Raw genomic sequence first — 15843 nt, forward strand, 5'->3', positions numbered from 1 at the left:
CAGGGTCCTAAGTCTTTTGATCATCCTCTGCTTCTTTCCCAGGCCACAAGCAAGGAGCTGGATCAGAGGTGGAGCAACCAGGACATAAACCAGTGTCCATATAGGATTCTGGCACTTGCAGATGGAGGATTAGCCAGTTGAGCCATTGAGCTTGGCCCATATATTTAGCTTTTTAAGAAGCTGCCAAACACCATTCCCAAAGTGGTTTTACCATTCTTTGTTGTCAGCAATGTATTAGACATCTGCTTTAAGTGTATTCCCATCAGCATTTGGTACTTACAAGTTATTCTAGTGTGTAATGATATTTTATTGTTATTTAAATTTATATGTTCTTAGTGATTAATGGCATTGAATGTCTTCTTATGTTGCTTGACCACTACCTTTATAACTTGTCCCATTGAAAAAAAATCGGGTTGTTTCTAATTTTTTTTTTTTTTTAACCTTTAAGGGTCTTATTCTCGACAAAATTCTTTTGTATGTTCTGGGAAGATTTTCTCCCAGGCTGTGGTTTCTCATGCCATTCTCATATTAGTCTCTTCTGAGGAAAAGTTTTTAGGTTAACAAAATCTTATTTAGCAATCTGACCTTCTATGGATTGTCTTTTTGGTAATATTACTGTGAAGTCTTTGCCTAGCTCAGGTCACAACTATTTTTTTTTTATGTTTTCTTTGGAAGTTCTATAGTTTTAGGTTTTACATTTATAACTATGACACATTTGATTTTTGTGTGTGGTACAGGTAAAGATTAAAGTTTTATACTTTCACATGTGGACATCCAATTCTTTCAGGTTCTTTTGTTGAACAGGCTATCCATTCTTCACTGCGTTGTTTTTGTGCCTTTGTTAAAAAGTGAAGTGTATGCTGTTTTTATTTCTAGACTTCCCATTCTGCTCCACTGAACAGAATATTATGCATCTTTGTGCCAGCACAATGTTGTTTTGGTTACTGTAGCTTTACAATAATTCTTTTTTATTTAGTTGTATTGTATTTGTTTGAAAGGCAAAGTTACAGAGAGAGAGAGGAAGCAAGAAAAAAAAGTCTTCCATGCACTGGCCACTCTCCAAATGACCATGACTGCCAAAGAACTGGGCTGGTTCAAAGCTGGGAGCTAGGAGCTTCTGTCGGGACTCCCACGTTAATTCAGGGGTCCAAGAACTTGGACCCACCCCCTGCTGCTTTTCCAGGCACATTAAAAGGGAGGTGGATTGGAAATGGAGTTTTTGAGACTGTCAAAATGGCTACCATATTTCACCAGTACATTCCTATTCATAATACACGAAGTGTCTAATTTCCCCAAATGCATACACAATCATTGCTGTATTTTTTCAATATAGACATTTCAGTAGATGCAATGTGCTGTTTTCCTAATAACTAATGATGTACACCATTTTTTTCATGTAACAATTAGACATTTGTACTTATTTTCTGATGAAATGTTCATTCCAAATCCTTGTACTTCCAATTACTTGCTATCTTACTGAATTGTAAGACATTTTTGTTTTTTTCAGGGATAAATGCCGGCTAGTAAGGCATTTATTAGAAATTTTACAAACATTTGGGTTCACTCAATGCAGTAGCCTAGCAGCTTAAGTCCTCACCTTGCACACACCGGGATCCCATATGGGTACCAGTTCGAGTCCTAGTTGCCCTGCTTGTGGCCTGGGAAAGCAATCCAGGATGTCCCAAAGCCTTGGGACCCTGTACCCATGTGGGAGACCTGGGGGAAGCTCCTGGCTCCTGTTTTGGACGAGCTCAGCTCCGGCTGTGGTGGCCACTTGAGGAGTCAATCAGCAGACAGAAGACCTTTTTTTCTGTATATCTTTCTCTCTATAAGTCTGTCTTTCCCATAAAAATAAAATAAATCTTAAAAAAAAATTCTTACAAATATTTTCCCAGCTTTTTGTCATTTCATTTTCTTTACAGTATCTTTTGAAGTATAAAGTTTTGAATTTTGATGAGGTCTGTTTTCAGCTTTTCTGGAAAAAATCTTTAGTTAACAGATATTTTGGCAAGTTCAACTGGTCTATTCAATAAGTTGCTGGGCTACCTGGATGTCCATATTCAAGAAGATGAATTGAAGGCTCATGTCACATCATATAGATTTAACTGCAGAAGTTACAATAATAAAGCTTTTTTGGGGGGGTGGAGTCTTATATTCTGCTGAGGGCCACTGGGTATTTATAAGATCATTTGTGGGCCATACAAACTATCAACTTAAAAACTAACCTGCTATATATACAGATTTATTGAATTTTGAGTTCTGCCTATGGTTATCTTCACACGGCCAAATCAAGTGATTCTGTAGGCCTTAACAGCCCCTGTATCACCCAACTCCCATCTCTGCTTTAGAAGAAAGTATGAACATTTCCAAGATCTTGTGTTGGGCCAATACTTGTTATTCACTTATTCTTGAATTCTCCTGGTTAAATAAATATGTGTGTGTGTGTGTGTGTGTGTGTGTGTGAGTGTTTGTATGTGTGTGTTGTGGTGGGGCAGAGGGCTGTAATACATGTGTAATGTAGGTTGGTAAAGATGTAACTTCCTTTGGTAAAAATATTTCATTGGAACTGCTGACTAAAATTTGAATGACCAAGTACATTAAAATATTATGAGAAAATATGTAGAGGACAAAGGGCAAGGCAGCTCAAACAGAACATCCAGAGCTTGACAAGTAGAACTCAAGATGAAGTTGTATAAAAATAGATTAATTCCTTCTTCAAATGCTATGTGGTAAACGGACCCACATCTCAGGCAAAAAAAAAAACCCCTACAGGCAGTAACTGGATTAGGATTAAGAAGAAAATCATTGAAAGGTGACTATCAATCCATCAGTAAGGAAATGCTGTAGAACCTAATGCTTTCAAGGATATTCTAAGGCCAACACAAAATTCTTGCAGCCTATGATGGTCAACATGTGCCAGAAGAAATCATTGTTGAACAATCTATACACATAGCTCACCAACAAGAAAGTTTTAGATGCAAAGACTCATTTATAAAGGTACTGTCTTCTAATGAATTCTCGGGATTATACCTATAATTGTTGGTAACTAATTTCATGGTCCAATTAGCTCTTTTACCCTCAACAAGGGACGGAAAGGAACGTTGGAAGACTTGGCCAGTTTCTTCCCTCACCTCTTTTCTCACGGTCGCACTGAGCGACACTTTGCTAAAGCATCCATCTTCATCTCTTTCAGAGCAAAGTTTAGTTTCATGATACTTTTTCGGATACAATCAAAATTACATTACTGCTGGTTAACAGTGAATTATCTTTTCATTATTTTCAAGCACAACTGGCTGTTCGAGGGTTTTCAAAAATTTGGTAGAAATGGATATTATGAAAAAGATAAATGCATATTTCAACATATTTTTTACACCAAAATGTGTGTTCTGTGAATTTTTTGACCAGCCCTTTTTTGTTTGTGTTTCTGTGTGTATCCATTTTCCCCTCTTAGGAGAATTAGCATGTTTTGCATTTCTCTAATATCCTTTATGAGCGATCTTTAATCACTATGGTCATCAGTCAAGTACTGCAGCCCTGCTTTACAGTAGCAGATAAGGCTTTTAGAACATAATAAACACTTGGCAAGTGTCTGTTGGAATGAAGTAAATATTAATTTTTCATATTGTTATTTTAAAAAACACATGTCTTGCTCCTGTTAATACAGGAAGAAAATATATCATGGAATCAATTAAATTACCAAAATCATATTCCAGAAGCAAACACTGCCAACTGAAGATCAAACTTCCAATGCTAACAGCTAAAGCCAACTCTTTTCCTTTCTGAAAACACAGTGACACGGTGTTCTTTCATTTATTCTAAACAGAAATGGTCTCTCCTCTTTGATCACAGTCTCTATTCTCCCACACAGCTGACAGGCTGGATTTTTATATCCAGGATGAGGTAGACTTAGCTGGGTGTGGGCATAAATCAAGAAGTGCTTCAAATCCAGTTAGCTTTATTGCCACTGCTTTTGTTCCTAACATACGCTAATAACTACTTTTATCCTGGGGAAAAAAATGCAAAAGCAATTTACTACCTCATGAGAACGTCACTTAAATCTGAAAGAAGTATGCTAAGTTGTCAATGAAGACCGTCTTCATTTTCATTTGTGGTGGAATGGGATTTGGCAAAGCTCATTTGCTATGAATTTTATATTTCAGATAAAATAGTACTTCACAAAACAAGTGAACTAAAAAAAAAAAACTCCTAAAATTCTTCTTAAAAAAAACTTTCCTTCTTACCTAAGATATAACTAAGGCTGATTCTGGGTAAATTCCTCAAAAACCATCAGGAGGTATTTCTTCAGTTACAGCCCTCCAGGAACCATTAAGTCCCACCTGGAATCTATCCTGACTGCAGGCCCTGGGCTGGGACTCTATAATGGAGGAATTTTTAGAAGCCTTATACTAGCAGGTGACCTGATCAATGTCAGATTGGCTATGCTACTGATATAGCCTTGATACAACAATCAAATTATAGGCATTAAGATTTTATTTGGTTATTTGTAACCAAGTCCGTACTAGCAAGTAAATCCTGGATGCATCCCTTATGAGCCACAATTCTACCTTGAGATCTTACTTTGTATCCCAGTCGGTATGCAAGCACCTATCTAAAAAGTCTTCAGAAAGTCCAGGGAAAACAAATGGTACATAAAATGATACATAGGTTTCAGTTTTTGTTTTTATAACAAAACAAACTTAGATTTTAATTCCATTTTTCCACGGACGTTTTGAAGGACCCTTGTATTGTACTGTGGACTTCAATGAGAGCTCTACCCCAGGGCTTCAGTGTTCTTGAGCATATTGCTAAGAAGCCTGGATTTCTACCTGCTGCTCATTGTCAGACTCTTCTGGCAGCAGGTCTAACACTGCAAGTAAATTTCCTACCAGTTGTCAATTCTCTCTATTCTATGGTTAACATTGGTGAGACTACTGAAACGTGAGTCTTGGTCATTCACAGACTGAACCATCTCAATGCTGAATACTAATTCTAAACATTAACTCTAGTAATATCCTTTATTTAAAAAGACTCCCTTTTATAGGTCAATGATAAGCATTAAAAACGCTTTACTAAATAGATACCTGTTTGCTTGAAATGTCCAAAGAAAATATCTTATACCTGTCTGAGTGAATCCTGATTTGTATCCGTTTGTTGTTCCATTTTCTGGTGTCACAGTTGATGACACTGAAGTATTTGGTTTAATGGAGTGGCAAACAGCAGAGGATTGTCGGCTTCTACATTCTGGAAAGGAATAAAAACTGTATTGTAAAAAAAAAAAATCCCTGACATTCCTCTAACATCAGAAGTGATGGGGATACAATTCATAAAATCCCTGGAGTTGACTGATGCTCCTGTGGTAGCCAATTTCGTTACCTTAGGTCTCCTTCCTCTAACCCTAACTCCACAGGACACTCCAGCCAATAAACACTTCCTTGGTCCTGATGTCATGCTTGGAATGCAAAGCATAACCAGACCTTTGTCCACTACAAACTAGATCCTGAGGGAAAAACATTCATAACTATTGTATCATGCCAGCATCATGGGTAACAGAGAATCTAAAGGATCATAACTTACAAAAACCCAATAAGCTTTTCAAACATGAGTTTCTTCCTGCCCAGGACTGTTTTAAGTGTACATAGTAGCCAATATTTTCTTTTAGAGATTTTTTTTCTATTGATAAGGCAGATATACAGAGAAAAGAGATACAGAGAGAAAGATCTTCAGTCCGCTGGTTCACTCCCCACGTGACCGCAATGGCTGGAGCTATGCCGATTCGAAGCCAGGAGCCTCTTGGCTCTAACACATGGGTGCAGGGTCCCAAGGCTTTGGGCCATCCTCGACTGCTTTCCCAGGCAACAAGCAAGGAGCTGGATGGGAAGTGGAGCATCCATGATACGAACTGGTGCCCATATGGATCCTGGCAGTTGTAAGGTGAGGATTTGGCCATTAGGCTATCATACCGGGCCCAGTTCAGATTTTGTCCAGGTTGCCTTCAACCTTTCCTACTCAACTTTAATTTATGTTCAGGGAAGAACACAAACATGTATAAACAAAAGACAAAAATTAGAAAGGCCCAATTTTTCAATATTCTTAGTTTTTACTAAAAGAAATAGACAGTGCTCAAGGTGATTCCAAATCACATACTGCCAAGCTTCAGATTAAGCAGGCTGATACTAGTGGGCTCTGGTTTGATATGTCAGTAGTACCTGCACTGATTCAGGGAGATAGTGCGTACTATAAACAGCTTGTTGGATTGTTGAATTCCAACCAAACTATATTATACTAACATTAACTTGAAAAATAATATGTAGAGAAGAAATACAAATGGCTATATATATCAAAGTTGATTAAAAAGAGTCTCTTAGAGAGCTTCTAGATTTACCAGACACACACACACACACAGAGTGGAGGCAGTTTTCTCAAGTTTCTATACTGCAACCTTCTGAGAGGAGTTATTGCATGTTGGCCTATCTCCACATTATATACTGAATATGCAAATATGTATGTATATTGAGATCATGTTTTTACATGTATTTATATACAGTTTCAATTCCAAACTATCAACTGCTATAAATACAAGACCTTCCAAAACAATGCTGCTCATCACTAGAAAGGTGAATTGTCATTAACCAGTGAGAAATTGAAACTATCTTATGCAGCCAAAATGAAAGCTAAACATGTAGATGTGATATCTTTCTAGTTTTTACTCTCGTACTAGGGCTAATGACATTAAAATAATCTTTCTGGAAGAAAGCTCATTAGACTTTATTAACATATAGAGTTATCTATGATTCATCAATTGTGTATAGATAGAAACATTGAAGACATTACTATATGGGGGTGAAAAATATCAGCATTAAGAAACTGCTCAATAAAATAAGGATGACAAGAATGAATAGAAAATTTGCACCTCCAGTCAAATGCACCAAGATATGAACCTCCAGCTAGACTCCTTTGCAAAAATAAGACCTTCCCAGTTAAAAAAAGAAAATGTAAACTTTTTCAATTTACTAGTACATTTTCCCAGATACTAGGAAGAAAGCATTACCTATTCTAAGCATGCTTATGTCTAATCAAAATAGGAAAACACAAGTACTTGAGCACTGCTAGTTTAAATAAAAACTTTAAAAAGCCTCTGCAGCCAGTGTTGTGGTGCAGTGAGATAAGCTGCTGCCTGTGTTGCTGGCATTCCATATGACTGTCAGTTTGAGTCCCTGCTGCTCCACTTCCATTCCAGCTTCCTGCTAATACAACTAGGAAAGCAATGGAAGATGGGCCCAGTGTTCGGGCTCCTGACAAAATGTACTAATACTTTGAGGTCCTCTGGTAACTGATAGAGAGATTAGGAAGTGTCCATTTTCTTTCAAGACACATGGAGAGACACATGTAATTTCCCCAACCTTAATAGTCTGCTAAAAACAGAAAGGAGAGGGTGCAGGTGTTGCCATAGCAGCAAAGTCCCCCCTTAGAACATCTCCATCCCATATCACAATGCCTGATCTAGCTTCCAGCTAATGCACGCCCTGGAGGCACACCCTGGAGGCACCTAGGCTCCTATTGCCCACATGGAAAGCCTTGATGAACTTCCTTCCAGGCTCACAACTTCAGTATAGCCCAGACCTTGCTGTTGTGGACATTTGGAGAGTAAAGCAGCAGGTTGGAGATCTTTCTGTCTCTTTGTAGCTTTTAAATAAAAATAAAAAATTAAAATAAATACTTTAAAAAAAATAAGGAGTGTTGAGGCTGCTACTGTGGTGTAGCATATCAAACCACTGTCTGTAGCATCAGCATCCCATATGGGTACTGGTTTGAGTCCCAGCTGCTCCACATCGGATCTAGCTCCCACTAAAGTGCCTGGAAAACAACAGAGGATGGTCCAACGGCTTGAGTCCCTGTCCCTTACCCCCATATAGGAGACTTGGAAGAAGATCTAGGCTCCTTGCTTTGGCCTGGCCCACCATAGTTGTTGCAGCCAACTGGGAATGGACCAAGTAGAGAAACATTCATTCTCTGATTCATTCTAATTCATTCTCTCTCTCTCTCTCTCTCTCTCTCTCTCTCTCTCTCTCTCTCTCTCTCACTCTGCCTTTCAAATCAATAAAGTAAATCTTAAAACAAAAAGTGAACCAAATAACCTACCAGACGGGTTTGAATTTTTGCACAGTCTTCTAAGTTTGAGATATTTATTTACGTCACACCTGAACCTTGAACCCTGAATGGGTCACTTTTCACAATCACAGAATCTCCGGTCCCTCCCCTCACCCTCCTGGAGGTTGACTACCTTTCCAGCAGATAAGAGGTCCTTTTGAGAGTACACCCTGGGAGCTTCTAACTAGGTAGTACTTTAAGTGCTTCTGCTTCTTTGGCTGCGTGGTGAGCTTCAAGTTAATGTGGTTGGAAAATTCCGTGAAATACCGAAATCCTCGTTCTCCACAGCCTATACAGTTTCCAGAAAACCCTGAAATGAGGAACAAAGTTACTAATAGTCTTTTAAGTCAACAGAACACTTTCATGTGCAAAAAGTATACAAATAGTCACATCTTCCTACGCAATCATGTTTCAATTTCAAGGAAAGGATTTATAGGGCAGGGGGACTGGGGAACAGGAACACCCCAGTCTTTCCACCATGAACATACAAGAACTCATTTGTTCATGGAAGGTAAGTAGGGTCAGACTTGGTAAATACTTGCATGGAAGAACTCATCAAAATTGAATATCAATAAAATGTGAAAATATAAAAATACATTTAAAATGTCCTTTTTTTAAAAAAAGGGTATCATTAAATGTTGTTTTAAAAGAATGATGATTAAGGAAATAGACTAGATACTATCATGGGACAGAATCCACACAGTACATATAATAATAAGCTTAGTCCTGGAGATGTCCATTATTCCACCCTCTAACCCCCCCATTCTTCTCCCAGAACCTGCTGGTCTTAGTCCTGATTCTCCACCCAACTCATCACTCATGTTTCCATAGCTACAGCTGATAAGACGGTGGACCAACATCCAGATCAATCTGGGACAATCAGAATCTCTCTCTTGAGAATGTTAAGTAAAATCAAAAAGGCAGTCAGATGGTATCAGACCCTGCATTTCAAGAGGATAAACAAAGAACTGTGAAAAGGGGTTGGCTTGCAGATAGGAGATCAAAGTCTGAACGCAGGAACAGAGAAATGCCAGTGTAGGAGACTGTCAACTTTAAGGTGCCAGGAGATCTAGCTGTACTTTCTAACACTAGTTCCACAGCATGCCCATTTCCTCTTTATTAGACCTCTGTTTCTCAAACTAGCTTATTCCTGAGGTCTAATATCTACACACTTCCTCGCTCAGACTGATCAAAGGTCAAGTGACCTGATCAAAGCAGGGGATGTGGAAGGAAAAAAGAAATGAAGGCTGGGAGGATAAGAAGGCAGGCTTTGGTTTACTGAAAATCAACTTTCAGTCCATCTTAAAACACAAAGCAAAAGACAGCAAAGAGTAAATTATGTCCAACAAGGACCTCGGGTGAACAGAGCAAGAGCTGTAAACAAGAAAGGACATTCCCCATAGAAGACAATCAATGGAAAACAAATTTACTGAGGAAATAACACACTCTTTTCAACTATTACATAAGCAGATAAGATACATAAGGAGAAAGGCGAAGGAATCCAAAGGCCAAAGACAGAACAGCTTGCCTAATTACAGGAGGCGGACAAAAATTTCCACATACTTATAAATGAGCACGCCAATGAATTACTATTTACTCATCAATCGATTGAGAACCTGACAGTATATATCAAATGTTTTCCTGAACAATGCAGAAACAGTCCTGAACAAGAGACAACCATAATATCTGGTCAAAACCACAAAATTAACATTTTGGTGTTGCTTTATAGAAATATAAACATTGGGACCTGGCACGATAGCTTAGTGGTTAAAGTTCTCGCCTTGAACGCCCCGGGGTCTCATATGGGCACCAGTTCTAGTCCCGGCAGCCCCACTTCCCATCCAGCTCCCTGCTTGTGGCCTGGGAAAGCAGTCGAGGACAGCCCAAGGCTTTGGGACCCTGCACCCGTGTGGGAGACCCGGAGGAGCTCCTGGCTTCTGGCTTCGGATCAGCTCAGCTCCAGCTATTGCGGCCACTTGGGAACTGAACCATTGGAGGGAGGATCTTCCTCTCTGCCTCTCCTTCTCTCTGTATGTCTGCTTTTCCAATAAAAATAAACAAATCTTTTTTAAAAAAAGAAAAAGAAATATAAATTTGGCATAATTTTATGAATGACTTAAATATATTCAGTGACGCATTATGTCTGAGAGAATTTGGCTATCTAGTTGATATTTTTGAATCTGTAAGGCCAAATAGTTGTCAAGATCTGATTCCTCCCCATGCCCACAGACTGGGAAAGGCAGCAGAGTCTGGTACAAGTGCATGGGCCCCTGCCACCCATGTGGGGGACCTGGATGGGGCTCCTGGCTCCTGTTCTCAGTAGGATCCATCCCTCGCCATTGTACTGGTCTATGGAATGGACCTACAGAAGCAGGGTCTCTCCCTTCTCTCTAACTCTGACTTTCAAATCAATAAGTAAAAGTTTAAAAAGAAAAGATCTGCCACTTCCCCAGGTTCCTAAAGCCAATCAGAGCATTAGCTGTCCAACCATCTTTCAATCTATGCCACAAATACATGTACTGCACCATGTGCTGGGCACTCAACCAGGTACCAGGCTCTTGGCACTGAAGGAAGCAAGGCCCCTGCCTTCTTCATTGGACTCATATCCTGCTGCATGGCCATCTTTCCTGGAGGAGAGGCAGATGGACTTCAACAACACAGCAAACGCTATCAGAACCATTTGATTGAAATAATCAAAATCAATGTTGAAAAATGAGGACTGAAGCCTGGCAGCGTGGCCTAGCAGCTAAAGTCCTTGCCTTGAACGCGCCAGGATCCCACATGGGCGCCGGTTCTAATCCCGGCAGCTCCACTTCCCATCCAGCTCCCTGCTTGTGGCCTGGGAAAGCAGTCGAGGATGGCCCAAAGCTTTGGGACCCTGCACCCGCGTGGGGGACCCGGAAGAGGTTCCTGGTTCCTGGCTTCGGATTGGCACAGCTCTGGCCGTTGTGGCTCACTTGGGGAGTGGATCATTGGACGGAAGATCTTCCTCTCTGTATATCTGACTTTGTAATAAAAATAAATAAATATTTCAAAAAAAAGAAAGAAAAATGAGGACTATGTGATAAGTTCAGAAAAGATGAGTGTGAGGATTAGAATAAACAATGAGTTATTGTTTTATTATACTTTTCTCTAATTTCTGAGTTGAAAAGTAAGAATATGAAGAAACTCAGAGCTTCAAAGTTCCGTATCATTTCGCATTAGCTTTGTGGCTCAAGATAGATCTTTTTGGTTTATCATTGGGCTTGGTGCATTAGCCTAGTGGCTAAAGTCCTCACCTTGCACACACTGGGATCTCATACGGATGCCAGTTTGTATCCTGCCTGCTCCACTTCCCTTCCAGCTCCCTGCTTGTGACCTGGGAAAGCAGCTGAGGACGGCCCAAAGCCTTGGGACCTTGCATTTGCATGAGAGACCCAGAAGAGACTCCTGGCTCCTGATTAACTCAGCTTCAGCTGTTGCAGCCACTTGGGAAGTAAACTCTAGTGGATGGAAGATCTTCCTCTCTATCTCTCCTTCTCTCTGTAAATCTGCCTTTCCAATAAAAATAATTTTTTAAATGAAGGTTTATTTTTAATGTTTACATACTTGAAAGAGATAAACACCCATTTGGACCTCTGTTAGGGTTGGGAAATTCAGGTATAGAGGAAGGAGGGTGGGACAAAGGTTTCAGTTCTTGTTATTCTCCTGGTCAGCTGACGGCGAGGGGGAACCTCTTCCTGCTGTCAAACTACAACGGCAACCGGGGATGGAGGATGGTTCATCGGATGATGCCTTAGAGACCCCAATATGGGGAAGAATGTTCCAAGGATATTACTTAAGTGGTTTTGATAGTTCTGAAATATCATCAACTTCATTACACCAGGGTTAAGAAAAATCTTTCCAAGGTCTGTTAATTGACTGAGTTCACCTCTGTGTGCATCCATAGATCCAGAAATTTGCTGCAAGGTCTGGCCAGGAGAGTTCTCCAAGCTGTTCTATTTTCTACCTCTGATGAGGCATCTGACATCCTCTGCTGTTCTAGATGAGCTGCCTATCATGTCCCCCATGTACATCTGGGTATGCTGTCCACGGCACAGGCATCAGCAACTGAGGAGGCTAAGTCAAGATATATGTACTATCTGGTCAGAACATATACATAGTGATCTTCCTAGTGGTCAGGATTTGAGCCCAATGATCTAGCTGGAGAGTCCCCCAAGAAATCTTGCCTGGGGTAACCTCAGACTTGATTAAGTGTGCCAGCTAGTGTAGGGTCAAGTTCGGTCTGTTACCTACGCCAGCCAACACACATACTGGTAGATGCAGCTGCCTGGCCAGCTCTGCCCCTAGCCCCACCCCATCTCTCATACAAACTGACAGGCTTTGTGGCCTAGTCCAGCCTAGCTCTAGCCGCAGGCCCAGTCCTCATGCACATCAGTGGGTGCCACAGCCTAATGGCACCCCAATAACCCCCACCAAGTCTGCTTCCATGCCCAGTTGTCGCATGTGCTGGCATATGCTACAGACTAGCCTGATCTGTCACACATACCATCTGGCCCTTATGCACACCCATGGGTGCTGTAGCTTAATGTAGCATGGCCTGGCCACACACCCGTACCACACATATGCCAATGGATGCTGCTGCCTTGAATATCCTGGCCCACCCCCAGCCCTGGCTTGCATACTCACCAGTGGGAGCTGCAGCCCAGCACAGGAGTGCTCACAGTTCCCCTACTGGGCCTGTTCCCAGTCCTGACTCTTACACCTGCCAGGGGGTACTGCAGTGTAGCCTGACATAACTTGCACCCAGTCCTGGCACTCACTGGTAGGTACTGCCACCTAACCTGCCTGGTTCACATCCATTCAGGCTGTTACCAGTGGGTGCTACAGCCTAGCCCAGCTTGGCCCACCCTCAGACCCAACTCTCATGTGAATTGGCAGGTGCTGTGGTCTAGCTCAAGGTATTCTAAATCCATTCTGACTCTCATGAGCACCAAACTGGTCCGTTCCCAGACCCAGCCAATGGATGTTTCAGCCTGTCCCAGCCTGACCTGCCTGCAGCCCTGTGTCTCATACTCACCAGTAAGAGCTGCAGCCTAGCAGTGGAGTCCCCAGAGTTTACCTACCAGGCCTGTTCACAGTCCCAGATCTTGAGTATGCTGGTGGGTACTCTGTGACCCAGCCTGACATAGCCTTCCCCACAGTCTCAGCCCTTGCTGTCAGGTGTGGCAGCCCAGCTAGCTTGGCATGGCTCAGTCAAATGCTGAGGAGTTCTGCAACCTTGGCCCCCACCTCCAGGCCAGGCTGTTGTGCTCTTTAGCAGGAGATATGACCTGGTAGGGAGTTTCTTCAGTTCCCCTGCCAGGCCTGCTCCCAGCCCCAGAACTCATGCATTCTAGCAGGTGCTGCAGCCCCACTTGGCATTGCCTACCCTCAGTCCTGGTTCTGGAATGTGCTGGCAGGTGCTGGAGCCTGACCCAGTCCAGCCTCCTCCCAGTCCTGGCTCCCACAAGTGTCAAGTGATTCCTCTCAGGTGAGTATGTCATCACCCCCAAACTCTCATACAAACCAGCAGGTGCTGCAGTCCCACAGAGGTGAGCCCACAATCCCCTACACAATCTGCCCCTATGCCCAATTCAAATTCTGGTGAGTTCTGAGGCCCAGCCTGACACGGTCTGCCCTGACACTCGCAGACAGGTATTGTGGCCTAGCCCAACAAACCAGCTTCTGTGTGTGCCGACAGGTGGCAGGTGATGCTACTTAGCCCAGCCCAGGTTTCCCAGGTGGACCGGTGCCTTGGTCTGCCCAAGCCATGCCTCTGTTGTCCCCTCTCTAAACCATCCCATCTCAGTTCCCTCACCTACCTGTCAATGCAGTCTACTCCCACTCGAACCTGTCCTCAGACTCCCTTCTCCCATCTGCAGCACCCCGGCTGCGGTGGCCATTTTAAGAATGAACCAGCAGATGGAAAATTTCCTTCTCTGTGTAGTCACTCTGTCTTTTAAATAAATAAACAAGTAAATCTGTTTTTAAGTACTAATAAGTACAATGGGTTTTAGATCCAGTTCTGATTTAGCAGCTCATGCTCTTTGATCTCATTTCTATGCAATCTATTATTCTGATGTTTTCTGTGTTTTTCTATGTCTCATGTAACCTGTGAGAATTTCTCTAGTCATAAAAAAAAATGAGCATAGGGCCCCGGCACAGTAGCCTAGTGGTTAAAATTCTTATCTTGAATGCATCAGGATCCCATATGGATGCTGGTTCTAATCCTGGCAGACCTGCTTCCCTTCCAGCTCCCTGCTTGTGGCCTGGGAAAGCAGTCAAGGATAGCCCAAAGCCTTGGGATCCTGCACCCGTGTGGAAGACCAGGAAGAAGCTCTGGGCTCCTGACTTCGGAATGGCTCAGATTTGGTCGTTGCGACCACTTGAGGAGTGAACCATTGGATGGAAGATCTTCCTCTCTTATATCTGCCTTTCCAATAAAAATAAACAAACCTTTAAAAAAATTTTGAGCATAAGGGTATTATGAGATACCTTTTGGTGTTCGGACTCATATCTGAACTATTTTAACAGATGAGGACACGATGCTTTGGAAATGCTAAAAAAAAAAAAAAATTCCAAAGCTGTTCCACAATAAGCTCCCAGCTGTAAGCTTTTTGAAGGAAAGATATCACAGAGTGCTTTAGTAAATGAATGAAAGAAAAGTGAACTGCTGGACCGTCTTTGATAATAGAGTGCAAAGCATAAGCTTTATCATACTCTACATTAAACCATGTGCTCAATATCACTAAAAAGTGAATCAAGACACATTTCCTTTCCTTGAGAGCCTTTTAGCACTTCTTTCCTATGAACAACCAAGATAAGGCTTTGAATTTTTGAAGCAACTAAAAAGCAAGTGAAGAATAACTTCTTCCCATTTATCTAGATATTTGAAAGGCAGAGTTACACAAAGAGAGCGAGAGACAAAAAGAGAGAGATGTCATGCTTCTGTGGGTTTGACCTCAAATGGCCTTACCTGCAAGGGCTACACCAGGGACCTGCAACTCCATCCAGGTCACCCAGGTGGGTGACAGAGGCCCAAGCACCTGGTTCACTTTCAGTTGCTTTCCCAGGTGCATTAGCAGGTAGCTGGATTAGAAGTGGAGCAGCCAGGACTTGAACTGGCACCCAAGAGGGATTTGAATCAGTGCCCACATGGGATGACAGAATAGCAGACGGCAGCTTACTGCACTACACCATAACACCAGCCCTTCATTCTTTCCTTCCCTTCCCTTCCCTTTCCTTTCCTTCCAATCTTTCTTTCCCTCACTCAGTACTTCCTTGTCTCTCTTTCAGATTTCCAGGCCTTACTACAGAATCCACACAAGCAGCATTTTGACAGATTCCACACACACACTGACTTGCTTTTCTTTTTAATTTTAAAAAATTGGGTTGGGATCCCATATAGGTGCCGGTTCATGTCCTGGCTGCTCCACTTCCCACTCAACTCCCTGCTTGTGGCCTGGGAAAGCACTTGAGGACAGCTTAAAGCCTTGGGACCCTACACCTGCGTGGGAGACCCAGAAGATGCTCCTGGCTCCTGGCTTTGAATCAACTTAGCACTGGTTATTGTGACCACTTGGGGAATGACTCAGCAGATGGAAGATCTTTCTCTCTGTGAATCTGCCTTTCCAATAAAAATAAACAAATATTTTTTTAAAAACTTTCTTTGTT

The 15843-nt window shown here is 42.0% G+C and overlaps 1 protein-coding gene across 5 annotated transcripts in view; it reads right to left on the bottom strand.

The window, feature by feature from the left end:
* The window catches only part of GREB1L (GREB1 like retinoic acid receptor coactivator), a 124106-nt gene that overhangs the window by 82682 nt on the left and 25581 nt on the right, over positions 1-15843 (bottom strand). For all 5 annotated transcript variants that reach the window (XM_058677093.1, XM_058677092.1, XM_058677094.1 and 2 more), the window contains exons 5-6: positions 8282-8458; positions 5119-5241 (exon numbers count right to left, since the gene is read on the bottom strand). In XM_058677093.1, coding sequence (XP_058533076.1) covers positions 5119-5241; positions 8282-8458 — 300 coding nt within the window. The remainder of the gene's footprint in view (positions 1-5118; positions 5242-8281; positions 8459-15843) is intronic.

Source organism: Ochotona princeps, chromosome 18, assembly GCF_030435755.1.
Source record: "Ochotona princeps isolate mOchPri1 chromosome 18, mOchPri1.hap1, whole genome shotgun sequence".
NCBI classification, from domain to species: domain Eukaryota; kingdom Metazoa; phylum Chordata; class Mammalia; order Lagomorpha; family Ochotonidae; genus Ochotona; species Ochotona princeps.